Below are 15,433 nucleotides of genomic sequence, written 5' to 3'. Positions count from 1 at the left end.
GTCGGGGGGGGGGGGGGGGGTAAACAAAAAAGGAATAACAGTTAACAACTTTGACATAACATAATTTAAAAGGTGCAATCCTTAGTTACTTCATACTCTAGCCATCAATCTTTTATGCAAAAAACATGAGCATTTGTACTGCCATCGCATCTTTCTCTACACCTTTAACACGAATTACATAAATAGTGTAGACCTATAACAAATTGCATCAATAAAGACATAATGTTTATATATTTTATACCATTTTGTTACATATAAAAACAAATAAGATTGTCAAAATCGTGTTATAAACATCAGCAACACAATCCGTTGCCTGGGGCCATAAGTTATGAACTGGGAATTATGAGACCGGATGAGACCGGATTTTACAAGGAGAGACCGGGAAATAGTATCGCCCCTGGAATACATAATGGTCGCATTTAAATTTTCTCCCACTTCCCTTTTCTGTATGTCAATTGAATAAAGTCATGTACATTTCACTTTGACAATAATTGCAAGTGAACCGCATCTGAATAATATGACTTTGTGCATATATTTCAGTTATGTATGATTCACAAAATTTGGATACGAGCGCTTCCGCTGTTGACACATTTGTTGCAAACTCCGCGCAGTGTTACTTCCCTTGCAGTACAGTAATCACTGCCTTCACAAATATCACGTGATGATAGAAACGGCACGTGATTGCAATTTACAAAATGGACGGAACACCTTTAAAAGAAATTCCAGCAACATGTTTCATTTGTTTAGAAAATAAACGATTTTATTCCATAAAAGGAAAAAATGCAAAACGTTCGATACATGTCTGAATAGCTAACAACACATCCATGTTGATATTGTAATTTGTAAATCCTACTTTCAATTTGAAAAAAGACCGAACATTTCCGAATGTTTTTTTTAATTGTTATTTTTTTATAAAACATATTATGCCTATCAACTGGCGTAAAGTAATTATTTAAGAAAGGATATAAGAATAAATATATATGATTAAAAAAAATGCCATTAAAAGTTTTCATCCAATTTTGGATGAAAATCTTGTGGTGGCAGTGATTACTGTACTGCAAGGGAAGTAACACTGCGCGGAGTTTGCATTTGTTGTTGTTGTTCTTAATAAAAAAGTTGTTGTCTGCTACTTTTGTTTCTTGAGAAAGTGAAATATTTTTTTTTTACATTTTACAAGAAACAATGGTGGTTTGTCGTTTCTTTTTGGGTGGAAATTGTAGATATGGAGATAAATGTTGGAATGAACATCCGAGTGGAGGAAATCAAGGTAAAGGGCAACTAATGAATGTTTATATTTCCGGATACGCCTATCCGAAAAAGATACGTCAGGTAATGCCTCGGTTAGATTGTCAGTTCTTTTAAACGAGATTAATGTAGTTTAATTCTCTTGATTAAAAAAACATGTATGATGTGGACAGTGGTTGAAAGATGCGCAAGTCTGAGGAAGTCGCAGAACAAGAATTGAAGTTGCCAAAAACATACAAGGCCAATAATTCATCTAGCTACAATAATGAGCGATCAGGGATACTTTTTTATTATTTTGACATTTCATGTGTATCCCTGTAACCAGTCTGCCATAGTCTAAAAATCGTCAAAAGACTGGTTGACGACCATTTAGGTGGACTAATAATTCATCATACTTCCCGAATACATTGACAAGCAAAATACATCAATCATACGTTTGTTATTTAGTTTTTTGTAAAGGTTTTATGAAATTGAGATATTATTTTTAAAATTTTCAATATAACAGGTTATTGAATGTTTACACATAATGACATACATGTATGCTTTTACATTGATAAAATGCTTAGATAACTTACTTGATGCGGTGTGCATCATGTTGCAATTATTAAGTATGTGTTTTGTTGTTATGTTTATTTGTTAAATTATTAAAGACAGTAAATGTTTATGGAAATTTATTACTCAAGTTACTGTTGTAAAAAGCGTGGCTATTGTATCACACTTACTGATTTGAGGTTAAACCATTTAAATAATCATGATGGTACTATGTATAAAAAATGTTTTCCCAAATTTATGATATTATGAAATTTCAATTATTGTCCGATAGTAAATCAAAATGCTTGGTCTGATTCGATTTATTTATTGATAGCAACTGGAGTCCGGTTTTCAAACCCGAATTAATAGTAATATAAACAATGACCTAGGTACTTACAATTTGTATACTGCGACCATGTATATTTTAGTAAACCACTCAAACAGTTTAAGATTGTTAGTATGTTCTTACTCAAAATAAATTTATTTATTACATTAGTCAATTAATTTTGTAAGTACATAAGCCATTGTGGGGAATTTATCCACTTTTTCATCTTATTTTTTTAAACCTTCATATGAAGAAGGATTGGAAGAATAAGGCTTGTTGATAAAAAAAATGGTTTTGACAGCTTATCATGACAACACAATTGAGTGTGTAACATGCTTATTTTGTCAAAAATATTTAGTTTTTCAAATTCAATCTCATGTATTGCAAACATTGAATGAAAAGGAAGATAATTTCGCCATTTAAATTAACATGCACCAGAACAATTAGTCCTTGTACCATAAGCCAGTCATGTACTGGTCTCTGATAAATTAATGACTGCGAGTCTTAATCATTCATTATATCTGCTTCCGATAGCTTAAAGGGACTAGACACCAGATGGTCCCCAAAACAGTAAATACATTTTTTCCTCAAACAAGGCAAGAATTTTCAATAAGAACTAGTATGTGGCCAATAATCATCACTTTACACGATTATAAGGATATTTTGTTGCTGTCTAAGCGGAGTTTACCAGTTTAAAATAATCACATTTTGCTTTCCCAATTTATAGTCTTTAAATTCAGCATGTGAAAGTTGCGTGATAACTACAGATTCATATGCCGAAGCTATGTTCAAATTGACTGATATTTACAGTTTATTTTGATTTGGAAAAATAAGCAAATACTATGAAAGGTACATGTGTCATAAGCAATGTGATACATCAGTATGTAAGATTCAAGGAGTTGTTCACAACGATATCAATTTTATGTAAATTTTCTTTTTTTCTTGCAATTGTATCATCTGGTGTCTAGTCCTTTTAATCGCTTCATTACAAAGTCAATGTTTTTTATTACAAAGTCAATATTTTTTATTAATATTGTTTGTGTACATGGTAACATATACAATGCATTCAATGATTCTTACATGTACATGACATAAATACGTATGTCATGAAATCTTGCATAATTATTTAAAAATGTTGAAAAAGTACCGTAGTAATTTACAGTCCTTTAATATTAATTAACATATTTCCATATATACAGGGTACCAAACTACAGCCCAGCGTCAGTTGTTTGGTGGTGGCCGAAAGACTAACAATCAGTACCAATGGCGAGCATCAGATTCTCAACAAGCCGCTCCTTCCGCAGCCAGTACCTCAAGCAACAATCAACTAAGCCCTGCAGACATTGTGTAGGAAATTCTTATTTATGATGATGATTTTTAGTTTCATTTTTAAAGTAAAAAAGCCCTCATTAAAATATAACTCATGTTTGCCTCATCTAATATCACTTATCAGAAAAGAAGTTCTGTCTTTTGTCCACATTTTTAAGTTCTGTTTTTTGTCCATATTTTTAAGTTCTATCTTTTGTCCATATTTGTCAGTTCTGTTTTTTTTGTCCATATTTTTAAGATCTGTCTTTTGTCCATATTTTTAAGTTCTGTCTTTTGTCCATATTTTTCAGTTCTGTTTTTTTGTCCATATTTTTAAGTTCTGTCTTTTGTCCATATTTTTAAGTTCTGTCTTTTGTCCATATTTTTCAGTTCTGTTTTTTTTGTCCATATTTTTAAGATCTGTCTTTTGTCCATATTTTTAAGTTCTGTCTTTTGTCCATATTTTTCAGTTTTGTTTTTTTGTCCATATTTTTAAGTTATGTCTTTTGTCCATATTTGTCAGTTCTGTTTTTTTGTCCATATTTTTAAGATCTGTCTTTTGTCCATATTTTTAAGTTCTGTCTTTTGTCCATATTTTTCAGTTCTGTTTTTTTGTCCATATTTTTAAGATCTGTCTTTTGTCCATATTTTTAAGTTCTGTCTTTTGTCTATATTTTTCAGTTCTGTTTTTTTTTTGTCCATATTTTTAAGTTCTGTCTTTTGTCCATATTTTTCAGTTCTGTTTTTTTGTCCATATTTTTAAGTTCTGTCTTTTGTCCATATTTGTTATGTTTGATTCACTGTGTTGTGTGAGAAACAAATCATGGTAAAGCCAAGGAAATCATAACGTGTTTTGGTCTTACTCTCATTGAATCTCTTACAGGAGAGCATTGTCTGCAGAGATCACCAGCATGTGGGAGGCAGGGAAAATGTGGCCATTCTCCTGCATGGGCTTTGAGAAGGACATGCCATCTTTACCAGGTAAGAGCATTATTGGCATCCACTGTACACATAACATTAACACCATTTAGACTAGTATACAATCACTTCAGCTTGAGTCATTTTCCCCATTGGAGGGGTTGGGGGGCGTTGCTTTTGAGGGATATGGGACTTTTAAGAGCTGGTAATTCCTGATTGGAGACCCTATGTGCCCAACTAGGAATATGTGCTCCAGATTTTTTCAAAGGATTTTCGATACCTGATTAATAAGGAACCTTGACACATTTCCCTGCTCCATGCTTGTAGTTTGTAGAACCCCTGTGTGTGTTGGCTGCCCCTGTTGGTTCAAAACAATATTTGTATTTCTGTTCTGGACAAGCCTGTGAAAGGGCCCATCAGATGAATGGTTTGGAAAGCTGCTCCAATGCCAGACAATTTATTAAAGATCATTATGTTTCATAGAAAAAGTTAATCAAATAAATATTGAAAGAAGAAAATAAATTTCAGCTCTTTTGAATATTAAATATCATGCATTATGAGGTAAAGAATTTAATATTTACTTTTGTTTTTAAATTATGCTTTCCAGTGGGATATGGAGATTTATTAGTGAAACGAAATACATATTTCGCTGTTTCAAATATGGTGTGCACATACAAATTGGTTTTTCTAAAAAAGTGTAATTAAATGACTTATAACTCAATTTTAAACATATAATAAAAGGGAAAAAAATGTTTGTCTGATTGTAAGATATATTTCAATTGCAATATTTTTTACCTTGTGAACACCAAATGTGAATATTCATGAGTGGTGTATATCTTACACTGATGCAAACAATTATCCTCTATACATGTATGTACATGTAACTTTTTGTTTAATTTCATTGAAGGTTTGACAGACATTTCCATGGAGGAGATGCGGCATGAAGCATATGATGCTTTGAAACAAGGCAACATTCAGCCATATGTAAGACATAAAAATATCACTACAAACTTTATTCCATATAAATATGTAATATGTTGAAAGCCCATTAACCGCTGTGTTGATGTAATCAGATTTATAAGTTTTATGAAAATGATAATATATTTAGCTTATACTTTGCCTCACACAGGTTCAAAAGGTGGAATGTACTTTAAATGAGGTGCTTGCAAAGAGACAAGAGCTGAAGAATCCTGGCATGTCCTCAAAGCAGACTCTGGTGAGGCTCGATGTTTTTGTCAATTAATTATTTGTGGTATTATTGCTATGGGCATATTGATTGAATACTCCTTAAATAATTTAAATCCCAAGAAAACTCAATGTTTTGCCTATTGCTTCAAGGAGTTGACACCACCATTCATTATTTATAAAGTTATTTTAATGCATGTCTGTGTTGTTTTGTACATTTTGAGACTTTCATTTAGTGTCTTTGAAGCCTTAGCTTTATTCCTTTAACTTTGCTTGACCCCGTTGTCACCATTGTTTTATTTTCTATATATAACTTAGAATCAGTATATGTGATTGCTTTTCGCTTTAGTAGAAGTTCTTAAGTGTTCACAATCTAAATTTGTTTGATGGAATTGCAAATTTTGAAATTCGCTGGGGGGTTAAAAAGAATAAAAAGAAAGCAAAACAAGTCTTAATGTAGAGATCTTAAAGCAGACTTTATAACATGTATTATATGTTGGATATGAGCCTATATTTCCTCCTTAAGATGGGACACTGAGTAACTAAGACATACATGTATAAATTAAATTTAAGTAAAAAATGATATTTACTTGCTATAAACTAGATCTACATGAACGCATGGAATACATGGTTTTATCTTTCATGCAATACATGATTTCATATTTTCATGCAATTCATAATTTCTTGTTCTCATGCAAAGCAGGATTTCATTTTCTAATGCAATACATGATTTCATGTTCTAATGAAAAACATGTTTTCTTGTCCTCATGCAATTAGTGTGTGTTTCTGAGTCAGTTTTAAACAGATCGAAATATTAAAAAAGATAATTTGTGATTTCAGATTGTGTTTATTGATGACTGCAGACGGAAGCAAGCTTCAAGGTAATACCAGTTGTCTGATGCTACTCTTAATAATGACATACCCTGTTATGGTATCCTATGGTAATACTGTTAACTTTGGATGGCTGGTGATCCCAAATGAGTTTGGTATCATTTGAAAAGATATCGCTTGCTGATAACAAAAAGGTGAAATAAATGACTGAACATAAATTATATAAAAAGCTATTGCAGTTTTTTTAGGTCAGTAGAAACAGACTTGAAATGACCTATTTTACAATCTTTCATGGCCAAAAACAGTTGTTTGTTGTAGCTTATATGTATAATTTTACCCAACGTTTTAGTTATTTTCTTTGCTAATAAATCCTTAAATGATACCAAAATAATATGGGGACAACAGGGATCCCAAATCCTTCAAATAGTAAATTTTATACCTCAAGTGAACTAAACATTGCTCATCTCAAAGTCATTTAATCAAACGGATCAGGTTTGTCTTGCAGAGTAGGGTTAAACATATGCATGTATGTATGAGCTACAGAAGGTTATTGTACTATTTATGTAAACTAGCATATTATGTTATACTGCTATATTACTCAAATATTTACCCCCTTTTTAATTTTAGCTCAAGTGGGCAAGTGTCATTGTTCAGTGGTAAGTTAAGGAATGTTAAAACATTTGAAAAACTGCTTGAAATTGCTTATTTGCATATTTATGAACTTGAAGTAAACACTCAATAAAATCAATGAACACAATATGTGAAGCAAATTTATTTCAAACAAAAAGTTAACACTTGACTCTATCCAAAATAACAGATATACATAATTCCTTTGTTAGGTAACCTTTGAACTTCTACAGATTACACAGTAGTTGAATTTTATAAGTTACAATTATGCATATATATTTTTCAGATTCTAGTGGTGGAGGTTTATTTGGATCAGGAAAAGAAGGGTCTGGATTATTTGGACAAAATCCGGCAAGCTCACAAGCACCTGGTCCATTTGGTGCAAGTAGCTCTTCAATTGGAGGTGTTGGCTCTTCATTTGGAGCTGGAAGCTCTCCTTTCGGAGCAGGGAGCTCTACATTTGGAAGTTTTGGTGCTGCTGGTAATGGAGGTGGGCAGACAGCATTTGGACAGGCGGCAGCTCCACCAAGTGGCCTTTTTGGAGCCACAGGCTCCGGTTTGCAACCAAGTCTCCCACCACCTGCATTTGGACAGGCTGAATCACAATCTTTGTTTGGCAAAACTGATCAGTCATCTCAGCCAGCATTTGGGCAATCAGCTTTTGGCCAAACTCAGAACACTACATCTGCTGGTTTATTTGGCAAAGCAGGTACTGAAACACCACAGGCTCCAACAAATTCTCTATTTGGTAAACCAGTTGGTTCTCCATTTGGAGGCAATGCATTTGGTTCCACTCAGACAGCGACAACACAACAGAGTGCTAACCCATTTGGAAGTGCAAACCTTGGTCAAAGTTCAGGCTTTGGAAGTACTCAGCCACTTCCAGCCCCTAGCGGTTTTGGTGCCTCTAGCCAACCATCATCGACAGTAGGTGGTGCAGCTCCAGTTACAGCTGCAGCAACATCAGGTGCGACAGGTCAAGCAATGGTGGATAGTTTATATACACCTATTGAGCAACTCACAGATGAAGAAAAACAGCAATTCGCTGCACAGACATTTACAGTAGGAATGATTCCCACAAAACCACCACCTAAGGAAATGTGCTTTTGATTGTTCACATGGGCTATTGTATTGAATGTAAATGTGTTCGTAAAACTCATGAACTACATGACGCAATGATATTTCCGTAATAGTTTGTCAATTTCATTGTTTACCAAAGTCATTTGGAAAAGAGAATTTGTCTATAGACATTATGTGTTAAACATTAATTAATCATGCAACAGCCTATAAATATACATAAAAATGTAATTTATAATGTACATGGATTCACTGTAATGAATGAAAATTAGCTAGGATATCTTGATTGGAATGCAATTTGAAAGTAGCATTGTCATTTTTTTCACATAATCAAATATAAAACTTTTCTGGAAATTGTTGTAAATCATATCAAGGTATTAAGTTTTGATATAAAACTAATTTTGAAACATAAAATGTCTTTGTTATTGTTGATGGGATTTCATTTATACACACCTATTGAGCAACTCACAGATGAAGAAATCACAATCTCAGCTAGCATTTGGGCAATCAGCTTTTGGCCAGAGCAACTCACAAATGAAGAAATCACAATCTCCGCCAGCATTTGGGCAATCAGCTTTTGGCCAGAGCAACTCACAAATGAAGAAATCACAATCTCAGCCAGCATTTGGGCAATCAGCTTTTGGCCAAACACAGACCACTACATCTGCTGGTTTATTTGGCAAAGCAGGTACTGAAACCTGTACCCACACTACACACACTGTAAGTGCACTTGCAATGCTAGCAAATATCAAAATATGCACAAGTCCGAACCGTGGCCTCCATGGCCTAGATATGTAAAAGAGCTAGGGTATCGCATCAGGACTTCCTTGTATCCCACCACTGTCTATTTCGGTTGCTGTCCCTTCAGCAAAAACAAAGGACCCAGTTGGAAATAAGTGCTTGCTTTTTCACAGGTTATCCTTGACCACAAGGTCTAAAAAAATACACATTTAAACTTCACATAATTGAAGAGGAACTTAGGAACGTGTGTCATGTTTTTGATCTCATTTTCACTTTTGGAAGTCAATTATATACACTATAGATTTCATACAAGAATTTTTCTATCAGCCATAATGTTTATTTTATTGAATCTAGGTCAATATGATGATAAAACTAGATTATTATCCCCAGCCTAATCGAAGGTTTTTCTATTTTTAAACAACGTGAACTTAGATGAATTTCTGGTCAAATGGCGTTATACGCCAATGGTGGGTCTTTCCGTAGGACGAACATCCTCGTTCTGGGATTGACCTCCACTAAAAAAATGGAAAAACCAAACCAACTCGGTAACTATTTTATTTCTTAATTGGTAGAGACATTTAAAGTTACCGAAACTATTTGGATTTGTCATTTGTCTTACAGCCAGTTATTGTAAAATTACGGGGACTTTTTATAGTACCATACGATATGTCCTTATATGACATATGACGCGTATATAGTGTATTGTCATCACATTAACGCCTCTTGTGTTATGGGACAATCGTTGTTAAAACAAGAAAAACGAATTTTAAACACAACAACAGAGTTGAAGGCAAAATATGTGTTCTTATACTTATTCAACAACAAAACATCGAATATTCGAATATCGATTTTGACATTCGAATACCAAACGTTTGATCGAATATTCGTTTGCATCCCTGCTTTATACTATGCTGTACTTTTTACTCTGATATACGCCTACAATATAATATTTCAGGATCATGGAATACATTGAATACATTTGTCAAGATAATGTCATCAAATGCTTGTATAACTTTAAGACGTTTGGCTAAATTCATATACCATGCTATGTTGATGCGATCTGCCTCCTTTGATGCAGTTGCTTCTTAGTTTAGTACCTTCAAGTATATTGTTGTATTATAACACATACAATTGTCGTAAATACTGTTTAAACCTCTGTATTTTGTGTGCATCACACTTAATATATTTTATGTGACTTGTTCATGGCCAAAGGTTCTTGTTTTGCCGATAATGCCAATAAAACTTGAAACTTGATAACATTTAATAACGCAGAAATTAAAAAGAGATTGGATTCAACAAAGGAAAAACTTTGCCACAGCAACTTTATTCGTCCGTAACGATATATACAAGTCACCGTCACACAGTTGGTCTAAATATGAAATGTACTTTATTACAGTAGCTTTCAGATGTGATATAGTAGTGTTGATCAGTTTTGCCTTCATGTTATTTATACAATTTTGGCTTTCACGCACTGTGGGTTCGATGTTTACACCATCAATCGTTTTGACAATCCATACGAAACTACGTTGTGAATGAGTTTTAAAAGGTAAATGCTATTTTTTTATTTTTGTAGATGACAATCGGCTGTATTGATAGGATATAAAACATGAGAACACATTAGGCGTTCTCTTCTGTAACATTTATTTATCCCTTAGGGTTTTCATATTGCATATTTAGACAGGGTACACAATTTTGATTTCAGATGTGGTGTTATTTACCACAGGTGATCGTCACATAGCTTGGTTACTAAAATATGGCCCTTCAGTCTTTTGATATTGTTTAAAAAAATGCTGTCCTTTCAGTCCATTACTATTGTTTAAAAATTAACAAAAATAATTAAAATTGGTAAAATGACATTTCAATAAATTTCTAAGAGTATCAAAGGACTGAAGGGCCATATTTTAGTGACCAAGCTATGTGACGATCATCTGTGTTATTAACACTTTATTGTACTATTTATGGCTATACTTTTCAAAAACCATTATAAATATATATGCAAAAAGCTACAGAAACATGCTCAGTAGCAAAAAGTTTAAACATAAACCCGGTTTAGTGGCAATGGGCAAACGCCAAAGACATAGAACACAAACTCACAAACAAGAAATATAGAACAGCACAAAACTCCACAAACAGCACAGTGCATAAATACTATATATATATATATATATATATATATATATATATATATATATATATATATATATATATAATTGGTATGTTTATCAAGAATTGTTAAGTACCGCCTTGGAACGGTCAGTAAAATGTAAATTTAATGGGGGTTTAAACCAGTTTAAAACTAAATTAATGAGTCGAATGTGTTTTTTCCCCATATTCTATAATTTGAATATACAATTAAATATATATATATATATATATATGCAATGTTGAGGTATAATGTAAAAAGTAACACAATATGACGAAATGCATTTAATCTATTATGACCGTTGTTTTTCATGGTTACCGGCGACTTTCTTATTCTTCTTATAATTCTTTTGGCCCATACTGCTGTGAGCCAAATTTAAATAGCTTTCGGAAAACATTGTACAGTACTACTCTAATGGCAGCAATGCCAAATGTTTGAGGTCATTTTCAACTTTTCCAATTTCAAATGTGAATCCTTTTTTTTTTAAAACGACTGATATGAAGATTCAAAGTTTCAAAGTTTTATTTGCATAACTTCCAGAAGGCCATGACCCATGTTTACACATATTATATTCAGGATGTACAGGTGAACGCATATACAAAAACATATAACCAACATTAACTGTCAGTACTTAAATATAATAAATGTCAAGCAATAAAGCATAATACTTAAGTAAGTTTAACTTTACAACTCACTATACTGTTTAAGCATTTTGTTGAATAACTTGATAAATTGATATTTACATTTTAGGTCTTTAGATGATTTCATTTCGACTCCTAATCAACAAATATCGCTACTAGGTCCCCATATTGACCATCTATACCCAAAACGAAATAATAGGGTATATAAAAATATAGATTGTTAAATAATAAAAACTTTTAATCTAATTCAATATTATTTTTACCTGAATCAAATTATACTATGGCATACATATACAAATGACGTAACGAAAACAAAAATGTGTTTCATATACATTTATCATTTTTCAGTTATACACCGATTTAATCAAGCGTGTAACCTCAAAACAGCGTAGTTATACTGTTTCAATAAAGAGTTTCATAATATATTGTAAATAACTAATTATGTTACTATGCATCGTTAAATAATTTCATAAATAAATAAAAAATAAACAAATATCGATTAATCCCATCTCTATACGAAAACAAAAGTATAGAAAACCTTAGAGAATAACATATAATCTTTAAAATTATCTTAATAATATTTCTAACCTTAACAAATTCTAGTATGTCTAGCACACACACAGAGATAGGAAATAACTATTAATGAAACTATCTTTGAATGATTAGTTTATAGTCTATAATAAAACCATCACTTTATGAAAAATAGCTAAGTACTACGACAGCACTACACAAAGCAACAACGATTATACCTAGAAGAAAGTGTGTTTTCTTATAGTTTAAGAATTTAATATTATTTCACACACGGCAACTTAAAGTCTCTTAAAAAACTTCTACATGAAAATATTTGGCAATAAACACAGTACATATTATGCAGCATAAAATTGTAAGCCGGGCGGTTCAAATTTATAATCATTCAAGATTGAAACTCAAGATTTGTCAGGATTTCTATTAATTTATTCACGTTCTCTAGTCAATTACTTATTACATGAGTCAGCAATGGAACCAGTAGTCAGTTTTGTATTTTAATTGTTTAAGTATGCTAGTAGTATTTTTGTAGGTATATATGTAGTTAATTAAGGTATTAAATATAGTTAGAATTTTATATAATGTAGAAATTACCAGCAAAGCTCTTTTTCATGGCTGGTTTAGTTAAGAGTAGGTTACTCTGATGACTGACTACAGACGAGTGACTACTGACAACTGACTCCATCGCAAAAATTCATCGCCTTATATAGTGGTTGCTGATGCTGGCGTTGCTGGCAACCAATCAGAATTGGGTATTTTCACCAGCAACGCTGGCTGAGTAATGCGGCTCATATTTTGTATGAAACATAAATAATATAATATTCACTTAAAAAGTGAATATAAGGTCTTGAAGTAGAGAAATTAACATATACTCTTTAACAATATAATGCAGCAATAACTTCTTTGAAGTAAAACAGTGATGCTTATAAGATAAGTGAGCCCAGCATTACACCAGCATTCCGCAAGAACAATAGTAAAATAGTGCTCCCCAGCATTAGAGATCTGGGGTGATACCTTAAATAACACACAACATATTAATATGAATTTAAAACAATACAATAAATCATACATAAATACAATATAACATCACATTTAAATGTTAGAAATGACTCGATTTACTGATTTGAATAATTTACTACGCTGTAACCTACAAAATGCAAATGGCGGACAAGTTTGACAAGTGCACAGCGTTGACTCAATGCTGGCACTCAAAACTACGAGTTAATCTGGTAGAGTTATGGAGAAAGCATTTGCTAGACATTTCATACAATTACTAAGGATTATAATAATGTGATGCAGCAGTGGAAATTCCATCTACTTACTTCAAACAGGTATATTGATTTATGAGTTACATAAATTTCGGACATGCATTTCGGACAAATGACAAACCATACTATTACACTTCCCCCTCCTTAAAAGATTAAACTTCTCCTGAAGTTGTTAAAAGGGGTGCATTCAATATGAATAAGTATGAATTAATTTTTAACAACAAATAGCAATAAACAATCATACAATGCAGGTTATCATAATAACACCTTTTTATCTATTTTAGGTACACACCTTTTAAAGACTTTCAGTGCTTTGATTTTCAGAAAAAGTCCAATAAGCACCAAACAAAAGAGAAGAATTACACACATCTTAAGTATTTGTTGGTCCATTATATATATATTATGCAAACTCTATATCATAATACAATTTAAAAATACAATGAAAACTGATTAGTATTCTAGTCCTTGAAAATAACTTACTCTTACACCTTAAATAGGTGCCAATAGTCCTTTAAGTTTCCTGAGTACTTTAATAGTTTTTAAACACTGTTATTTTTACTATTTATCACTTATTAAAAGTTTTATAGTTGAAGGTTTTCTTTCAGGTCCATGGGGAGCGGTGGCGACGTCGATCAAAGGGAAGAGGGTTCCATCGGGATTCGGGAAGGTGAAGAGAGACATCAGATTCCGGGAGGCGAACGGTTTCGGGGCAGGCGAAGATGGACATCGGTCCAAGGGGCGAACATCAGGAAACATCTACGTTGAAGAACTCCTGAGTCGGAGGGGTACAGCAGAGAAGGCAGACATGTCGACGGGAGATGGGAGTGAAAGAGAAGTTAAGATTTTCCGCTGGAGTGCTGAAGGGAATGGGCTGATGCCTAGTGCAATGTTTCTGACTGTGTCATGGTTATAATACATCATTTTCGTGGAAGTGTCCCCGGCAGGGAGGTTGGTTCCGGGAAGAACAAGATGATTGTATGTATATAAAAGCACTTGCCGGCTTATTGGGTGAATCCCGTCTTTCATTTCTATTGATGCTGCAGCAAACTCAATGGCCACTGCCTTTTCTTCAGGACTGTAGTCTTTCCAGCCTGTTGGGGGCCAATGGATGGAGGGAGTTAGCATGACACTTTCTTCTGGGACGTGACTCCATTCGCGTCTGCCGGGAGGTAGTAACAGCATGTTTCCAATTAGTAGTAGGTTTTGGGCGATTTGCGGTATTCCATCACATTGCCTGGTTGAAGATTCTTGAATTTGGTGGGCTGATGAGTTGCTGGAAGGGACGAGCGGCTCTGGGGTTATTGGCGGCATTGGAAGGGGCGTTGAGATGGGTCTGAATCCTATAGTAGACGGGACATATGCTGGTGTTGTTGGTGATGATAAAGCGGTTGATGTTGGTACTACTACTGAGTTAGACAATACGGATGATGATGATGCAGTTGTTGTTGTTGTTGTTGGAAGGTTTAATGATGAAAGACGGGTAACTTCATCATCTTGTCTAGAAGGAGACCCAATGGACAGTGGGGAAGGTGTCCTCAGGTCACTAAGTGAGGGAATTGGTGAACATGGCACATTTGTGGATGGCGATCTAGACTTCTTTAGAAGAGTGCTCTCCAATATTGATGGATCAGTGGCGGGCGACTGGTTGATGGAACTTGTGGCTGTTTGAGGCGGGGATGATGTCTTGCTAGATGTAGATGACGTAGTGGAAGGGATGGTGAATGGTGGGCATTGGTCGATGGATGCTGTTGCTTGAAGATCAATCCTTTGGGCGCGGAATTCTGGTACTGTAGGGGGCCGTGGGAGTCGTTTGAACTGGTATGGATGCCTCCAGACGCCAGACAGATGGCAGGGGTTTATGTCCAAAAATGACCCTATATTTTCTCTCATCACCTCTGGGTCGGAGCAGGGATGGAATTGCGCGGGAGGAGGAGAGATGAATTTCTCAAGTAGGGTTGAAGAGAGAATGGCGAGCCGTGAAATCACCTTTGGGTCGGAGCGGGATTTGTGCAGTATTCGGACTTTGTAGAGGTCATCTGTGGACGAAAGGTAAATTCTAGCATCGTCA

At 33.9% G+C, this 15,433-nt stretch overlaps 1 protein-coding gene across 1 annotated transcript; it reads left to right on the top strand.

Annotated features, from left to right (window-relative positions):
- Nucleotides 1-1,111: 1,111 nt before the first annotated feature.
- Nucleotides 1,112-9,842, top strand: LOC128210974 (nucleoporin NUP42-like). Its single transcript, XM_052915332.1, has 8 exons — nucleotides 1,112-1,267; nucleotides 3,301-3,448; nucleotides 4,293-4,390; nucleotides 5,235-5,311; nucleotides 5,457-5,543; nucleotides 6,353-6,393; nucleotides 6,971-6,999; nucleotides 7,257-9,842. Exons 1-8 carry the CDS (start codon nucleotides 1,183-1,185, stop codon nucleotides 8,078-8,080), a joined length of 1,389 nt encoding a protein of 462 aa, XP_052771292.1. The 5' UTR covers nucleotides 1,112-1,182; the 3' UTR covers nucleotides 8,081-9,842.
- Nucleotides 9,843-15,433: the final 5,591 nt, after the last annotated feature.

This window comes from Mya arenaria, chromosome 12, assembly GCF_026914265.1.
Source record: "Mya arenaria isolate MELC-2E11 chromosome 12, ASM2691426v1".
NCBI classification, from domain to species: Eukaryota; Metazoa; Mollusca; class Bivalvia; order Myida; family Myidae; genus Mya; species Mya arenaria.
The sequence above is the reverse complement of the archived record's forward strand: the minus strand, read 5'-3'. Positions and strand labels throughout refer to the sequence as shown.